Consider the following 17,973-nt stretch of genomic DNA (forward strand, 5'->3'; position numbering starts at 1 on the left):
TCTTTATAAATAAACCACAGATTTGAGCTTTAAACAACTACATACCTGAAAAAGTCTTAAAACCTCATTTTGTGACACAATAGTAGTATTTTTAAATGATGCAGGGTTTCTCATCACATCACTTTACCATGTGACAGCAGCGAGCCGGCTCCTGATTGGTTAACGCGGCGCAAATTGATGCCAAAGTTAAAATCTTTCAACTCTGGCGCCAGACGCGAATTAGCTTCAAACGCGTGAATGCACAAAAGCACCACTCGCATGTACATTTACATTTATGCATTTGGCAGACGCTTTTATCCAAAGCGACTTACAGTGCCCTTATTACAGGGACAATCCCCCTGGAGCAACGTGGAGTAAAGCGTCTTGCTCAAGGACACACTGGTGGTGACCACTGGGATAGAACCAGCAACCTTCTGCATATCAGTTCCATGGTTTAACCCACTGGACCACCATCTCACACCATCTGTATCGCGCAAGACGCTCAATTTGCGTCCAATCCGCAGGACCTCCAGACGCGCGTCAATGCGCCTTTCCATTGACTTAACATTGAAATCACTCGCTCCTGACGCTCTATCCGCGTTTGGTGTGAACGCAGCATAAGTCATTAGGGTTTGGATCAGCGGGCTGGTGAGTAAGTGGTCACTAAGTCCTCGAAGAGGACGAGCTGAAGGCAGAATCTGGGCCACGGACCCATGTGAGCGTTTACCTTCTGATGGAGCGACAGCACCATGTGAGGGAAGCTGGCGAACTGGAACAGGACGAAGAAGATGAGCTGGCTGGAGAGGTGCTGCCACAGGAGCTGACTGGTGCCACCGTCGTCAAACTGCTCCTCCGTCTCCGACCGCTCCATGGCGTACACCACCAGATCCACCAGCTGGTCCTCCAGAACCGGACATCTCTGCTTGTGCTGCAATAGGGCAGAACAGCGGACAGGAGCGCACTCTTACACAGACCACAACCACTACACACACCAGTAACGGGCCTGTGAAACACTTCACACACGGCCTGAACGACACACACTGCCGGCTCATCTGGAGACGCTTCAGTTTAATACACACTCACTGGAGAGTGTAAGTACTGTAGTGTGCGAAAACTAGAATCTTCAGCATCTATCGGACTTCCTCCTCATTACTTCAACACGATTATCCAAACGGATGAGCGCTGAATAGGCGTCGCTTTGCCGGTTATTGTCAGAATACAAAAAAGAACAATAGAACCAAAATGCGAGCAAAATCATAAATTAGTATGAAAGCGACACAAGTTGACCTAAAATGTCCTCAGTTTTTATAGTGCTAGCAGGATGGTCTGATTTTTTGATTTCTCAAGACTGGATTGTGTCATAAAACCCGTCCAATCGGACAGAAGGGGCCGTCTGATTGACATGTACAGCAACCAACCAGAGCATGTCGTTTGGGACACGTCATTGCGATAATAAACCAGCATGCGGGGAAACTCATATGTGAAGGCAACATGAAGGAAATAATGTTGTTTAGTTGCCATCAAACTATTATATTAAATATGGTATGGACAAAATTATGTTAGGGGTATGAAAAATATAAATAATACCTAAATAACGCAAAGAAAACAAAAGTAGATAAATAAATCCAACTCATTTAGGAGACTCTTTAATAATAGTCATAACTCCAGCGATTTATGGATGGGTGATTTTTGTAGTGGAGTTTGAATAAATGAGGAGGAAGTGTAGAGTGTGTGTTATTAGAGGGTCAATGACAAATAAGAAAAATAATATTTTTTTTAAAGATAAAAAAATAATAATTTTAAGCAAAAGAGTTTTAAAATGCATTTTTATGTCCAAAAAATGAATGGTGTTGATTCATATTGGTTTTACAGCTTTTAAGACCGCATTAATTCATTATTAAACAAGATTTCTGATTTTATCACCCAGAGAATGTCAGGTGGTGCGACCATATATTCATTTAAAATAATATACAATATACATATGAATCATTGAAAAATGCATATCACATGGTAAAATGCCTTTCCCTTTTCTATGTATTAGATAACTATGCTAGTCCAATTCATATAAAGGGACACTTTTCAGTGTTCAGAACACAATTTTCCATAAGGAGTTATTTTAAATATTTTTTTATTATTATTTGTATACACTATATAATGGTTTACATTTATATTTCTTACTTCATTTTGCAATTGCAGTGGGAATTGATACTTTTAAATGTAAATTTGCTGGTCGCACCACCTGACATTTTGGGTCTTTGAAACACCACAACTCAAAAAGCCAATTGAATTTCAAAAAAATTAAAAGAGCATCTTATAAAGGAAATATTGAAGATCAATTTGATTTGTGACATTTTTTTTTTTTTTTTTTAGGAAAATAATGAATTTGGACACAAAAGATGCATGTCATGTCATTGCCCCTAGAGTAGATCACTGAAGCGCTGATTTCTCCAGATATGGTCTGCAGGCAGTGTGTACGTCATCATAGTTTTCAAACACACACTGAAATGCAGCACAGGACTGTCAGTTCTCCCTCTCAAAAGAAGAAGAGCAAAGATATGTGAACGAAAGGTGAGTTTTGTGCACTTGTGATCCATAGACAGCTCTGTTCTAAAACACTTAAAGTAATATTAGAACACACTTTACTGATGAAGCACACTATATACAGATGAGCAGATGAGCCCGGAATATGAACACAATCACTAAATGGTTAAGTGTTTTCTTTATGATGGTTTTCTATATTGTGTTCATATTCAGAGTTCATCTGCTCGCCTGTATATAGTGTTCATCATTCATAAGCTGTGTACTGGTTTAGATCTTTTAACCCTCTGGTGCTCTTCAGTCCTTTCTGACCGGAAAATTTTCTGTTTTGAAATTTTAAAAATCACAGCTTCATCAGAATGATATGAAACTTAGTGACTTTTCTAGCATTAGGTATGTAAACACACAAACAAATTGGGGTCATGATTCGAGCATGCTAATTGGACGTAAAAAAAAAAGTAGCGTTTATTGTCTTCGGTCATAAACAACCGACCATAGGAAATGAATGGGAAATCAGCAAAAACACAAAAATTCTCTGAATATTTGTGTACAATCTACAAATCGGCCACCATGCTGAAAAAAGTACACAGCAGTGAAGGGCTGACACTCTAAAACATCAAGAGTGTGATATTGACACACACACACACACACACACACACACACACACACACACACACACACACACACACACACACGGAAAACTGAACCTATGAACTACATTTTTATTTTTTTTAAATCACAGCTTCATCAGAATGATATGAAACTTGGTGACTTTTCTAGCATTAGGTATGTGAACACACAAAAAAATGGAAAAAAAATGGAGAAAAAAAAAACGTAAAAAAAATACTCCCACTTGTGCTCTTCGGTCAAAAATGACACCATAGGAAATTAATGGGAAATCTGCAAAAAAACAAATTCACAGAAAAAATCTATATTTCTAACAACAACAAAAAAATCTAAATCTTTATAATAAATAGTCTTTGAGATTTTTTAAATATATATTCAAATCCATCAACAACAAAAAAATCATGTGTTGAAAAGAGAACTAGTGAATCCTCAAGCCTCTCCATAGAGACCTCTAGTGATTACACACATGGTTGCAGGATTTCTTCAATAATTCCAAAAGAGGCGCTAATCTGCCTTCAAAAAAATATATTTTGAAGGCCTACTCTCTATTTTAACCTGAAATACTGCAATAATAACCCCCCCAATAATTTTTTTTGAAAAAAAAATATTTTTTCAATGGCAAAAATAGACCATAATTATTGCATATATATATAAAAGAAATACCATCAAATCATCTCAAAATACAAAATTAAAAAGAAAAAATATTATTGAAGAAAAATAAATTGCATTGGTTTTACTGGGGTGGAGGAAGTTTAATTTTTAGGTGTCCGGTCACTTATGACAGTGAAGATGACCAGTGCAACCCCTAAAGGAAGAGCAGCAGAGGGTTAATATCACTGTGTTAATGCATTAGTACTCTGTAAAAATGACTGGCGGTCAATGGAGGAAAGTCTTGTTTTCCCCTAAGAACTATGAACTGCAGGTGCACGACTCAAACTGAGCTTATACAGAGTTTAATATCTGACCAAAGTTATTGAGAACAGCTAAATAAGAGACATTTGATAGACATGAGCTGCTGTATTGACCGGACACACAGAGCATATTCACCACGGCCTCACGACGGTCACAGGAGATGGCCAAACACAAATGGGACAGGCCAGTGCCTCTGGCTTCACAGCAAACACACACACACACACACACCAGTGAAAGCATGGCATGAAGATGCTCACAGAAGCCCTGATCGCAGGGAGAGCTGCAGTGCATCAGGTGGATTGGCAGGAGAGTGCCGCCCCCTGGTGGCCGCGGGTCAGAAGTGCAGCAGGACGCCTGCCTCTGAAGCACTGCAGTCCCCTGATTGGAGGAGGCATGCAGGAACTGGCCTATCAGAGCCGCCGGGTGTGTCTGCGCATCCCTGGGCATTTACAGCCACAGTGTGTTTGCTATGTCTAAAGTCCCCATGCAAGGGAACCCATTTCTCTTCTTCACCTGCATTGAAACAGGAAGGCAGGACCTATTGTCCTTATTATTTATAGTTATTTACCTATACTGTGACTTAAAAAGAGATCTCCAGCTGAGCCAAGGACGGACTTCAGACTTTGCTTGTGTTTTGTTTGATTGCTTTCTGCATTTACACTTTGAAACATGCACCTTGCCTTACACACTGATGTTATTTCCTTTCAATCCATTATTTAGTGTTACCTTCATTTTGTAGTTAAATAAACATCACTTTTGAGCTTATAATTTGGTTTTGTGTGCGTCTTGTTTTTGTTGCTTCCCTTGAGCCAGGGGTCATAACACACATTTACAGAAAATGGCTTGCTTCCAATAGCGCTGCAGAGAAAGTGTAGGCGTTTCTGAAGTCAATGGGTTTTTTGAAATAAGGTTTGTGGTGAACGAGCTCAAGATATTTTAAATAATGTGTCTTGATTGATAACAAGCGGCTAAATGAGACTCGAGACCCGAACTGATAAACTCATCCACTGACTAGACATTTTCACAGCCTCGTTGTGTTTATAATCCACCTTTTCTGACTCTAATGTTTTTACATAAAGACTGAAAGAGTTTAATGATGGTGACGTTGAAGTCATGTGATCACTGCTTTATAACCCTCGCTTCGCTTTTGACTTCTGCTGATTGTATTCAAGCTTCAAAATTCAATCAATTCCTATTGGGCTTTATTTAAATAACGGTTCAGCACTTGATTAACAGATGGAAGCAGTGAACACACTGTAGATTTCATTTTTGGAGGATTTGACACTTGCAGACCTTAATTACTCCAATCCAAAGAGGAATTATACTAGCTTACGCCCGCCATCAGACGACAGAGCTAATTTAATTCCCTACCCGATTATGTGGCATTTATATTTAAAGGGATGGACAATCTCCCAATTCTATTGGACACGCATTTGCATACACGCTTGTGAGATGTGAGGTCATCAATATTTCAGTCTGTTAAAACATATTTTGTCAAGGTTTAGGAGTATATTACCATATACAGTGCCTATAGAAAATCATCATACCCTGTGAAAATCTTCACTTTTTGTCACATTCCACCCTGTAAAAACAAATAAATTAAGCCTAACTTTTTAAAGCTGTATGAACACGTTATAACCCTGATCATCAAAGTGAAAATAACTTTCTGAAAACTTCCAACTAGGGTTGGAAAAGTCATCAGTACCCTGATTTAATACTTCGTAAAGCCACCTTTGGCTTTAATTTCAGCCATTACACTTTGGCTTTGCACACTTAGATTGGGGAATATTTGCCCATTCTTCACGGCGTTGTTCTTTTGACGGTATGTTTAGGATCACAGTCTTGTTGGAGGTGAATGATCTGTCCATCTTCAGCAGTCTAGCAGAGAGACGCAGGTTTTCCTCACGAATTCGGCAGCATCCATTTTCTCTTCAATCCTGACCAATCGGCCAGTCCTCGCTGAAGAGAAACACCCCACATCATGATGCTGCCACCGCTTCAGTAGGTAGGGTGTGTTTCAGGTGGTGTGCTGTTTTTGCTTTTCGCCAAACATAGCTCTTGGAGTCCAGTCTAAAAAGGTAAATGTTGGTCTCGTCAGACCATAGAACATTTCCCAGATGGCATCAGGTGTGCGTAGCGCAAAGGAAACTGAGAGTGGCACTTTTTTTAGGGAAGGCTTCTTTCTTTCATCGCTACTTGGGGAAAAGCAAACACACCACCCCACCCGAAACACACCATACCTACTGTGAAGCATGGTGGTGGCAGCATAATGATGTGGGGGTGTTTCTCTTCAGCGAGAACCGGGCAATTGGTCAGGATTGAAAATGGATGCTCCTAAATTTGCTGCTTTAAATTTTATTTTCACTTTGATGATGAGGGTTATACCGTGTGCATACAGCTCAAAAAAGTTAGACTTAATTTATTTTACAGGGTGTAATGTGACAAAAGGTGAAGATTTTCACAGGGGATGATGATTTTCTATAGGCACTGTAGATAAGCTCAAAATCCACAGCTGTGATTTGATTTCATGGGGACTTTAAGAGCATGATGAAGGTCGCTGGTGCATGAATGTCAAGTATTATCTTGAGGAGATGTGTGAGTGACCCGTCTGCATTGAGCAGCACACAACACCCAGACCAGAGAGCCAATAACAGCAGAACACACACTGAACAACGGCACCGCCACTACACACACACACACAGCATGCGCCGATCAGGGCTTGAAATTAACAGATTGTCTTCATTCTCAGGTACGCTTTATCGTCCCTGAAAGAGGGACACAGTGACTGCACACCTACACCACGATTTCCGTCATGAACTACTGTTAGTGCAATAGTGTCATATAGAAGTTAAAGGGGTAGTTCACCAAAAATCATCCTCCTGTCATCATTCACTCACACTCTAGAGGAACACAAAGGTCTCAAAGTAACCAAACAATGGAAGTCAATGGTCACCAAAGCTCTTTGGTTCCTTTTATGTTCCACAGGAGAAAGTCAAAGAGGTTTGAGTGACATGACGGCGAGTAAATGAGGACAGAATGGGTGAACGATCCCTTTAACATTTATCGTTTCATCACTCTTTTCTTATCTAATGATGGGAGATTAAGGGTCAGTCTCAGGAAAAGGCGCCATGACTTACTACTGATACAATGAACATCAACTCTCCTTCAGTGTGGAATATAAAAGTAATCTGATTTAAATCTGAATATGCGTCATTACATGGGGACATACACAAAAGAACAAAACATTCTACCCATAATTTCTTATAGAAACTACGATATTATCCTATGCATGTAGAGGATCGTGTATTTCTCTCTTCAACAGATGATTTCATCTTTCGGACATTATATTTTTAAGGTGGTAACATCATAAAGTGTTTCTCTGCTGTCATCAGTATTTCATTAAACACACTCGTTCTCTCCGCAGGCTCAAGAGTAAATGTGCCGTTTACTAGTCAAGCTGTTATTAGAAATGTTTACACTGATCTTCAACCCCAAGACATTTTGAATGGGTATTTAAATATGCATGGGCTAATAAACTCCTTGTTCATTTTAATTTGAGATTTATTACAAGGCACTTTCAGAAACTCTCATAACTCATAAATAAATAATACTGCCATAGTGGGTCTGGGTTAGTGGTGACAGCAGTGCTCAGACAGATTGATATGTCTTCAGTACAGCAGGTCAAATGAACCAAATCATGATCTTTTATTTATTAAACAGTGGTTGTAATTGGGGAAGATATTTGAAGGGCTGAATATGTTAGCTGAATATGTTTAGAAGAAGGTTAGAATTATTTAGGGCAGCCCCCTAACATTCCACTAAACGTTAGTCAACGAGAAGAGGCTTAGTCGACCTAAATGTTATTAGTCGGTCAGTCGCAGGAAATAAAACTCCACAGGAAGTGGCGAAGTTACGCAGTCCATGAGGGACAGATGTTAAAGGGTTAGTTCACCCAAAAATGTAAATTGTGTCATTAATGACTGAGCCTCATGTGGTTGGACACCCGTCAGACCTCCGTTCATCTTCAGACACAAATGAAGATATTTTAGTGTAAATCTGATGCTCTGAAAGGCCTCCATTGGCTCAATGCACTTTACACTCTCAAGACCCTTAAAAGACACTAAAGACTAAAGTTACAAAGTCCATCTCACTACAGTGGTTCTAAAATAACTATGAATCGGCGAGAATAATTTTTGTGCTAAATAACGACTTATATAGTGATGACGATGTCAAAACACGGCCTCATGAAGCTTCGAAGCGTTATGAATCAGTGAGTCGAATCATGATTCGGATCGCGTGTCAAACTGCAAAAATTTGGCGATTCAAACCGCTGAATCGACTCACTGATTCATAACGCTTCGAAGCTTCATGATGCCTTGTTTTGAAATCGTCATCACTATATAAGTCGTTATTTAGGGTTTTTTTTGCGCACAAAAACTATTCTCGTCGCTTCATAAAGTTATTGTAGAGCCGCTGTAGTGAGATGGACTTTGTAACTTTAGTCTTTAGTGTCTTTTAAGGGTCTTGAGAGTGTAAAGTTGAGCCAATGGAGGCCTTTCAGAGCATCAGCTTTACACTAAAATATCTTCATTTGTGTCTGAAGATGAACGGAGGTCTGACGGGTGTCCAACCACATGAGGGTCAGTCATTAATGACACAATTTTCATTTTTGGGTGAACTAACCCTTTAAGGGCGGGTCCTTGTGGTGATTACAGCATGTCCTTGACCTCATATATGGTTCATGCGAAACGTACGTAGCAACTTTCCGTCCGTGCGCTCTAACATTAGCCTAGATAAATGTGCACATCTCCAGGTGTGAAAGCTGAAGTCATGACATGGAGGAGCCGACGCGATCACTTGCTTTGTTTCCTTTTAAATAAAATACAACCTAAAATAATTTTTGATCATACAGACAGTGGTGTAAAATAACGAATTACAAATACTCTCGTTACTGTAATTGAGTAGTTTTTCTCAGGAATTGTACTTGATTAAGTAGTTTAAAAACAGTGTATTTTTACTTGAGTACATTTTAAGTGCTTTTTTTACTGCGCTACTTTCCCTAAATCTGCCGTCGCTACATTATGTTTATTTTTTCCTGTCAACGTGATTACAACGTGGTTACTGTATGATGACTGAAATCGTGAAACAATTACGAAAAATTGACTGCAGCATATTAAATGTTCTAATACACGCACAAATGGTACGTATTCTGTTATCTGCTGGAAACACTGCCTTTAGCGTGATTGTTTTTCAGGCTTCAGTGTATTAGGCATTAACCGATCGTCACTGCTAGATTTGTGTCCCTTACATCGAATTTCGCTCAGCATGTAAACGCATGAACCTGCTTTCTGTCAGCTTATTGAAGTGCATATTTTAATGAAATGTGTTTTCACATGGTGATTTAAAATTTGAGTCCATGTATATAGCAAATAACTTTCATAAAACATCATATATAAATCAGGGTTTTTTTTTTAATTGCAAGCAAAAATTCTAATTTCTTTAGTGTATTGATTTTACAGAGAAAACATCCATTGAAATTAAAGCTGTGCAATGAATGCGTTTTGAAAAGAGAGAACTCTGCTTTTTTTTAGCGTAAAATTGTTAATGTACAACGCTTTGCAATCTTTTTTAATTAATCGCAAGAAAACCTCTACAGAATACTTGTCATAAATGTTACCAGATTATTGGCAGCTTTCTCACATATTACATGGCTGTATTTTTAATGCTAACAGTCAAAAATAAAAGTAGGAGAAATATTGAAATACTGTTGGTGATCTCTTGTTTTTACTGAGAATCATCCATAAAAGAGTAAGCTACATTTTTAATTTGCAGGGTATATGGAATAACATTCATAGCATAATACTCACTACTCACGAGTACTTTTAAAAGGGCTACTTTTTACTCCTACTTTGAGTAGTATTAAGGACAAGTACTTTTACTTGAGTATGTTTTTTCAGTACTCTTTCCACCACTGCATACAGATACGAGTAATACATCATTCGGTTCTATCTGTGTAAACTCACAACAACAAAACGTTGTGCTTTTGTACAATAATGAAAACAAATCAGGATGTGCTTGATCTGGCGTCTCGGGCTCAGTGAACTTGAGCCGAATCTCAGCGTATCCTTGCCTCACAGATATGACAAATACATCTTTAGACAGATTGAAGTGTCGATTTTTTAATGAACCAATTCAAAATGAAAAAGAAATGCTCTCTGAATATGTAATCTGTATGAAAGGTGCATTCTCTCTAAAGGCACGTCCACTGTGGAGAGTCAGCCTCATCAGGGTTCCCACTCTCTCTCATCCATCATTTTCCAGGATATTTTCAATTTTACCACAGCGAGAATAAAACGCCCTAAAGTAATATATTGCTCTTTAAAAGGCATACAGCTTATTGCCATGACTCGACTATAAAATCAGTTTTTAATATGAGCTCTCAATCATACACTAATGACAAATTGTTCTCCTTACCAGTGTCAATATCAACTTCTCGCACGTGTCAAAACTCACACACTTTCTGCAACCAACGGTCATTGTTTTGGTCCAGTGATAAACCCTTTGTTTTTTAACTTTTTAATTTACATTTTTGGGTGAACTAACCCTCTGATACATACGTGTGATTAGTTGACTAATGGCTTAAGTCGACTAGAAAGATCTTTAGTCTGGGGCAGGGAGGGGAAACTCTCGTTGTGCACGCAGACGCCATTCGGGACACGAAGCAAAAGAGCCGTACTGATCATTTTCAGTACAAATACTGTAGCGTTCATAATAATAACACTGTTTCAATGGCACCGTTTCCTGTGAATGACCCACATACTACAACAGCGAAGACCTCTCCGATCTAAAAATGACATTGGCAAGACATTTGGAAGAAGAATCAATCCATTTTTGGGAAAGAGAGAGAGCAGTTTGGCTGAAAGTGCTGTGGAAAAGCTGATGAATTTCTCGGTCAGTCTTTCGAATGCTCTAATAATTGCTCGTGGCACTCAGTAATTTCAAGCCCTACGTTTGACTTGAGGTTGTTCTTCAATCGTAATTAGACGGACTCGTCGAGTTTGGCTATGAGGAAGCTTCCAGAGTCTGGTTAGTCACAATACAACAGTAAGATTGTGAACATACCTGAGCAATGTTCAAGGTCTAGAGCATTGGAGGAGGAGGATGGGCGGGGCAAGACAGGACAGAACAAAAATAAAGGAAGAAAAAAAAGAAAACACAAATACAGTGACTAGGAGGCCAGCTCCAAGTAACCCTGTCAGTCAAGCCAAACCACACCCCCTGAGACAGGTGTGAGAGGGACAGGTGGGGCGATACTCCCTCCCAGACCCAGACCGGGACACAGAGAGAGATCTGGCGGCTCATGAAGGAGCGGGTCTGGCAGGGAGTATGGTGGAGGCTGGCCGTTCACTTCCTGTGGGAGGGAGTGTGGGACTACTCAAACTACAAGCAGCTGATCTCTCCACGCCTCTGCGTCAGCCTCTCATCACAGAGAAGGGGATGGACATGCGAGGCAGAGGAGGGAGAGAGAGCACTGAGAGACAGAGGAAAGCACAGGGAGAGAGAGAGAGAGAGAGCGGGCGGCACCTGTTTGTTGAGGCCCAGCATGTTGCAGACCATGTCTCTGGAGTACGGCTGCTCCAGCACATACCTCAGCAGACCCGTCTGTGGGTCGAACAGGTCCTGCAGGACACACACACACACACACACACATTTTATTTAAACACTCACACAGAGTCTGCAGGGCTTCATACAATATGGGCAGGTGGAGCAGATCTAAGGTAACATCCAAACCACACAGATCAAATGATGCTGGTTTTGACAGAAACAAAAAGTTTTATAAAATGGTAAACACATTTTTTTCCAGTGGAAGAGTGACCTCTGACCCGATGCATGACAAGTGACCTCTGACCCGATGCACGGCGTATTGATGAACGCAGAAGCACCGAGAGTGAAGCAAATCAAAACACCGGTCACAAATTAGTCTAAAACCAAAGAGAAATGTGGGAGAAGCTTGAGTTTTTTGTTTGAACTGCGAGAGGCGTCGACTCTCACCTGAGCTTATGCTACTCCTACATCATGTATCAGGTCAGAGGTCGCTTGTCACATGTTTTTGGGTGAACTAACCCTTTAAATAAATTAGAGAGAGGTCAATTAGATAATGTAATTTATATTTGTTATTAAAATAAATTTTTTGCAATTTATTTTGCGGTGAAATTATGCAGGATCGCAAAAAAACTGCAACATTTTGTTGATTTTGCATTGTATTCGGCGATCGCGGAATCACGAAAAACTGGAGGGACTATTTTGTATTTTCATATTGCAATATATATTGCAGAAAAACTAAATATTGTATATATTGTCAATCCTGAGCAGCCCTAGTTAAAACATTATTGTTTGTGTGAATCACATGCACTGATCAATCACAGTCAGTCCAGGGTCTTTGTGCTTGGAGTTATTTGGCTTCAACTGTCCGTTCTGACACGATCGTATGTGAGCAGGGCTTGACATTCACTTGTCCGAGTAAAAAAAATGTTTTGTGTGTTGTAAATAAAATGTATTCTGAAGCAATATTCTCACCAGTGTTCAATCAGCTTTGACATATTTAAATCTGCATATTTGTGATATTTTTAACTTTTATAAAGGGCATTTTCCCCTAATCTTATTAAATATAGGCTATGCTTCAGCTTTCCTTTTATATTCTTACATTCGATCAATAAATTAAATTAGAATAAGACACTATAGGGCTGTTACCAATCAAATCGTTTACACTGAAAAATTACATCTGCATTAAATAATGTAATGAGATTATTTTAAATATTTTTAAATATTATAAAAGTTGGAAAGAATGTTTAAACATGAAACTAAACCACCAGTAGGTGGCGTCAGGTGAACGTCTGTATGAGTGAGTCATTGAGTCGATTCGTTCAAACGCTGATTCATTCAGGAATGAGGCAGTTGTTTACTAACAGGTCATTGAATCTTTGATTCAACCGATTCATTCAAACGCTGAATCATTGACTAACACACACTGATGCTGTGAGAAGTGTTATGGTTCTGCTGTGATCTTTGGAACTATTTTCGCTGCTGAAATAGAACAAAACAGTCAATATTGCATCTAAAATGTAAGTGACTTATTGTTTATGGAACGGTCATATGAAATCAGCGTGACGTTTTCAGTCGTGATGTTATTCAGGAAAACAGCACTCTTGGTAATGTGACGCTGCAACTGTATCATATGTTATGAATATAAATAAACTCCACATTTCTACATGTTTACTGCGGTGTGTTACTGAGTTGATGAGCGTTTGTTGTGATTTCTCCTCGAGAGGCTGCGCGAGCGTCAACGTTATAGTTAGTGTCAGTTCATTATACATGATATATTATTATCCACTATCGATCTCCACTTACACTAATGAGTGCAGAATCATTCTTGCATTTTGGTGATTCCCTAATTATTTTTTGTTAATGATGTTTTATCAGGACACTTGTCCGGTCGGGCAAGTCAAATTCTCTTTCACTTGCCCCTTCAAAAAATCCACTTGTCCTGGACAAGCGTTAATGTCGAGCCCTGTGTGAGATTGATCAACACCTTATCATAGGGCAGCATTCCCCTCAGAGGGAACCGCAGAGTGCTCGGGTCCAGCTTCCACGAGTTACAGATGGCCCCAGAGTTATTCACCACCGGCAGAAGACTGCAGCGCCCTGAAACACACACACACACACACACACACACTATTCAAACATCTGACTGCCGCAGGGGCTTGTGGGATATGCCCCACAGTATTCCACAACACAGAGATGAGGGTGTGTCTTACCACAGATGGAGTTAATCCGGGCGGTCGGTCTGAAACTATCAACAAAGTCTGATATGAGGCTGCCCAGCAGCTGAAAGCACAAACACAGGGTTAGTCTGAGAAGAGCAGCTGGAGTTCAGTAACCCCTGACCCCTGGGCCGGAGAGTTACCCAGTGAGAGAGCGCCCCCTCGGGATACAGCTTCCGGATCTCAGTCACTGCGAAGTACGCGGGCAGCAGGCAAGCGTTGCGGTCCAGTATATACTCCACCACCTTCACACAGGACAATTAATCACAGCCAGGAAACAGCAGCAGAAGAGACGTGACCTGTGAACTCTAGCGTACCTCTCGTGCCGCCAGCAGCTGCTGAACCACAGCAGAGCTCACGAAGTTTGGGACGGTCTGAATCTTGTCCAGCACGGCCTTCAGAAGATCCCTGACGCCCTGAAACACCACACACACACACAGAGAGAGAGAGAGAGCTTAAACAGGGCTGCTCTGATTGGTCAGATGGCCCAGTCTGCTGTGATTGGTCTACTCTGCTCTGATTGGTCAGATGGTCCAGTGTGCTGTGATTGGTCTACTCTGCTCTGATTGGTCAGATGACACATAACACAAACTCTTCTATGATTTCACAAACACAGGTTTCAGTGGTGTCAGTGTTCAGCAGCTCAGGTGTGCAGTTTCTCTCTTCACCTTATAGTCGACTCCTCCAATGATTTTGCGGATGAGTTTGAAGGTCAAAGCCCAGAGTTGCGTCCTCTCCCACTCCAGACTGTCTGAGCCAATCAGAGCCTGACACACCATCCTGCAAAACACATCACAGAGCTGAGTCACATGACCCTAAACATGAGCGCTGAGGCTCTGAGTTCTGTTTGTAACGAATGAATAAAGGATTTACTACTATTACCTGAGAGTTAGGCAGTACATAGAGACTATAAAAATACATATTTCTATTCATACAGATGTATATACACCGATCAGGCATAACATTATGACCGGTGAAGTGAATAACACTGATGATCTCCTGTTAGTGGGTGGGATATATTAGGCAGCAAGTGAACATTTTGTCCTCAGAGTTGATGTTTGTTATTTTGGATGTGATGAATCGTTTGACAGCTCTATATGTCAAGTCTGATCTGTATACAAGTCTTCAAATCTAGATGTATATTACTTCAAGACTATTTAAGTGTTCTTCCTATTCTCATGTGTTATGCATGTACTCCTGGAAACCACAACTAACTCCTAGTGTTTCACACACACACACACATGCCCACACACACACACACACACACACACACACACACACACAGGGTTTTTTTTGTGAAATGTGGGGACATTCCATAGGCGTGAATGGTTTTTATACCGTACAAACCATATTTTCTATCCCCTTACACTGCCCCTGCCCCTAAACCTACCCATCATACACACACACACACACACACACACACACACACACACACTGCCCCTGCCCCTAAACCTACCCATCACAGGAGATTGTGCAGTTCACTTTCTGTGAAAAAAAAACTAATTCTGTGATTTATAAGCATTTTGAAAAGTGAGGACATGGGGAACGTCCTCATATTTCACCCTCTTTTTGTAATACCTGTGTCATACCCATGTCATTATACACATTTGTGTCCTGATATTTCACAAAAACATGCCCACACACACACACACACACACACACACACACACACACACACACACACACACACACACAGAGCTGTGGTTCTGACCTGGGTGGCAGCAGACTGGTCTCCACCGCCATGGCCAGGCAGTCGTACAGGAAGGCGATGCGTTTGGGGCTGTGCTGGCCATGAATGAAGCGGACGATCCACTGCACACACTGATCATGTGACTCCTGCACACACACATTAAACACAACTGGAATATTGGCGAGTTTCTCATAAAGGCTCCTGATGATGGACAGCAGTGATGGTGTGATCTGACCTGAGGAAGACCGCTCCAGTACTGTCTGAAGGCTCCTAAACAGCTCAGGAGCTTGTTCCTCTCATCCTCCGCACTGTCCATGAACATCCTACACACACACACACACAGAGAGAGAGAGACTCATTCTCTTATCCAACTACAGGTTAGCTGTATTATCAGTCTTTGTTATTTACTCACCCAGCAAACGCCTCTTCTATCACCTCCGTTTTCTGATGTAAACAAAGCATTTAAATATGTATTTGTTTATCGTTTTATAAGACAACATTTTATGGGACACTGTTTTAATGGATGAAAGGATCGTGCAGTGAAATCACCCACCACTACATCCTCAAAGATGCTCTGGAGCTGACTCTCCATCGGGACCGCCATGGTGTGAGAGCTCGTCGCAGGACAGGACTTCACAAACTTACAGCTCCATGTTTAAAGTGTGTGTGTGTGTGTGTGTGTGTGTGTGTGAGAGAGAGAGTGTGTACTTTATTGTACTAAGGCTCTGATGAACACAACAAAAACCCAACGCCAGTCCAGACAAGCCGGAAACACGCGCGCCGCTGAACTCATTCCGGTGTGACACACAATCACACAGCGATGGTTCCGGTTTCTGTTGAGCCTTCTCGGACGGGGAAAACAAACAAAAACAAATCGATAAATCACAATAGTTTAATTATTAGAGATATTCCCAACTATTTAGATAAAATCTACCTTCATTATATACTCTTCTGTTAGAATTATTGTGTCCACTTGTTACCCAACTAATATTATACAAGTATTTTAGTTTGAGAATAAAATCATACAAGCAAACAAACAGGGAGCTGAACAATAACACTATATTTACAGCCATTTGTGTAATTATACCTTTGACTCAAAAGCTGATAATGAGATAATGGGAATGAACTTCCCTTGTATGACAAGAATTGGTGTGAAACGGTTTCCTCTTATTTGCATGTAAAGAGAGCGAGAGATAATACTATCTTTTGTTCTTCAGTAAGTGTTTCTACTTTCAGATCCCTGACAGGAAGAGCATGTGCTGTTATTTTGACTGAATACAATGATGAGAATTAAGAAGGATCACCCATAATAACCAAAATCACAGTCACATGACCTGAAACTGAAGGGCATCAGCACATATTCATTACATATTCAAGGGAAGTGCTATGGACAAAACACATTCAATGTTTTCAATCACATTCAATCCATCTATCCAAAATGACAGATGGATAGATGGATAGATGGATGGATGGATGGATGGATGGATGGATGGATGGATGGATGGATGGATGGATGGATGGATGGATGGACTGATGGACTGATGGATAGATGGACGGATGGATGGATGGATGATGGATAGATGGATGGATGGATGGATGATGGATAGATGGACGGATGGATGGATGGATGGATGATGGATAGATGGATGGATGGATGGATGGATGGATGGATGGATGGATGGATGGACAGATAGACTGATGGATGGATGGACTGATGGAAAGATGGACGGATAGACTGATGGATGGATGATGGATGGATGGATAGATGGACGGATCGATGGATGGATGGATGATGGATAGATGGATGGATGGATGGATGGATGGACGGATAGACTGATGGATGGATGGATGGATGGACTGATGGATGGATGGACGGATAGACTGATGGATGGATGGATGGATGGACTGATGGATGGATGGACGGATAGACTGATGGATGGATGGATGGATGGATGGACTGATGGAAAGATGGACGGATAGATGGATGGATGGATGGATGGATGGATGTATAGTTGGATGGATGGATGGATGGATGGATGGACTGATGGAAAGATGGACGGATAGATGGATGGATGGATGGATGGATGGATGTATAGTTGGATGGATGGATGGATGGATGGATGGATGGACTGATGGAAAGATGGACGGATAGATGGATGGATGGATGGATGGATGGATGTATAGTTGGATGGATGGATGGATGGATGGACTGATGGAAAGATTGACGGATAGATGGATGGATGGATGGATGGATGTATAGTTGGATGGATGGATGGGTGGATGGATGGATGGATGGATGGATGGACGGATGGCCGGATGGATGTATAGATGGATAGATAGATGGAAGGATGGCTGGACGGATGGATGGATGGATGGATGGATAGATAGATAGATAGATAGATAGAT

General features: G+C 40.8%; 1 protein-coding gene across 2 annotated transcripts in view; it reads right to left on the bottom strand.

Moving 5' to 3' along the window:
• med23 (mediator complex subunit 23) overlaps positions 1 to 16,369 on the bottom strand; it is a 64,981-nt gene extending 48,612 nt beyond the window's left edge. The window contains exons 1-12 of one of the 2 annotated variants that reach the window (XM_079831297.1): positions 16,121 to 16,368; positions 15,980 to 16,011; positions 15,803 to 15,890; positions 15,589 to 15,713; positions 14,546 to 14,657; positions 14,195 to 14,293; positions 14,021 to 14,122; positions 13,872 to 13,941; positions 13,646 to 13,758; positions 11,641 to 11,736; positions 11,179 to 11,196; positions 707 to 907 (exon numbers count right to left, since the gene is read on the bottom strand). In XM_079831297.1, coding sequence (XP_079687423.1) covers positions 707 to 907; positions 11,179 to 11,196; positions 11,641 to 11,736; positions 13,646 to 13,758; positions 13,872 to 13,941; positions 14,021 to 14,122; positions 14,195 to 14,293; positions 14,546 to 14,657; positions 15,589 to 15,713; positions 15,803 to 15,890; positions 15,980 to 16,011; positions 16,121 to 16,171 — 1,107 coding nt within the window. In that variant the 5' untranslated portion in view covers positions 16,172 to 16,368. Of the gene's footprint in view, positions 1 to 706; positions 908 to 11,178; positions 11,197 to 11,640; positions 11,737 to 13,645; positions 13,759 to 13,871; positions 13,942 to 14,020; positions 14,123 to 14,194; positions 14,294 to 14,545; positions 14,658 to 15,588; positions 15,714 to 15,802; positions 15,891 to 15,979; positions 16,012 to 16,120 lie in introns of both variants that reach the window. The other variant, XM_079831298.1, reaches the window with a different exon arrangement.
• Positions 16,370 to 17,973: the final 1,604 nt, after the last annotated feature.

The sequence above is a fragment of the Gobio gobio genome (genome assembly GCF_949357685.1).
Source record: "Gobio gobio genome assembly, chromosome: 12".
NCBI lineage: Eukaryota > Metazoa > Chordata > Actinopteri > Cypriniformes > Gobionidae > Gobio > Gobio gobio.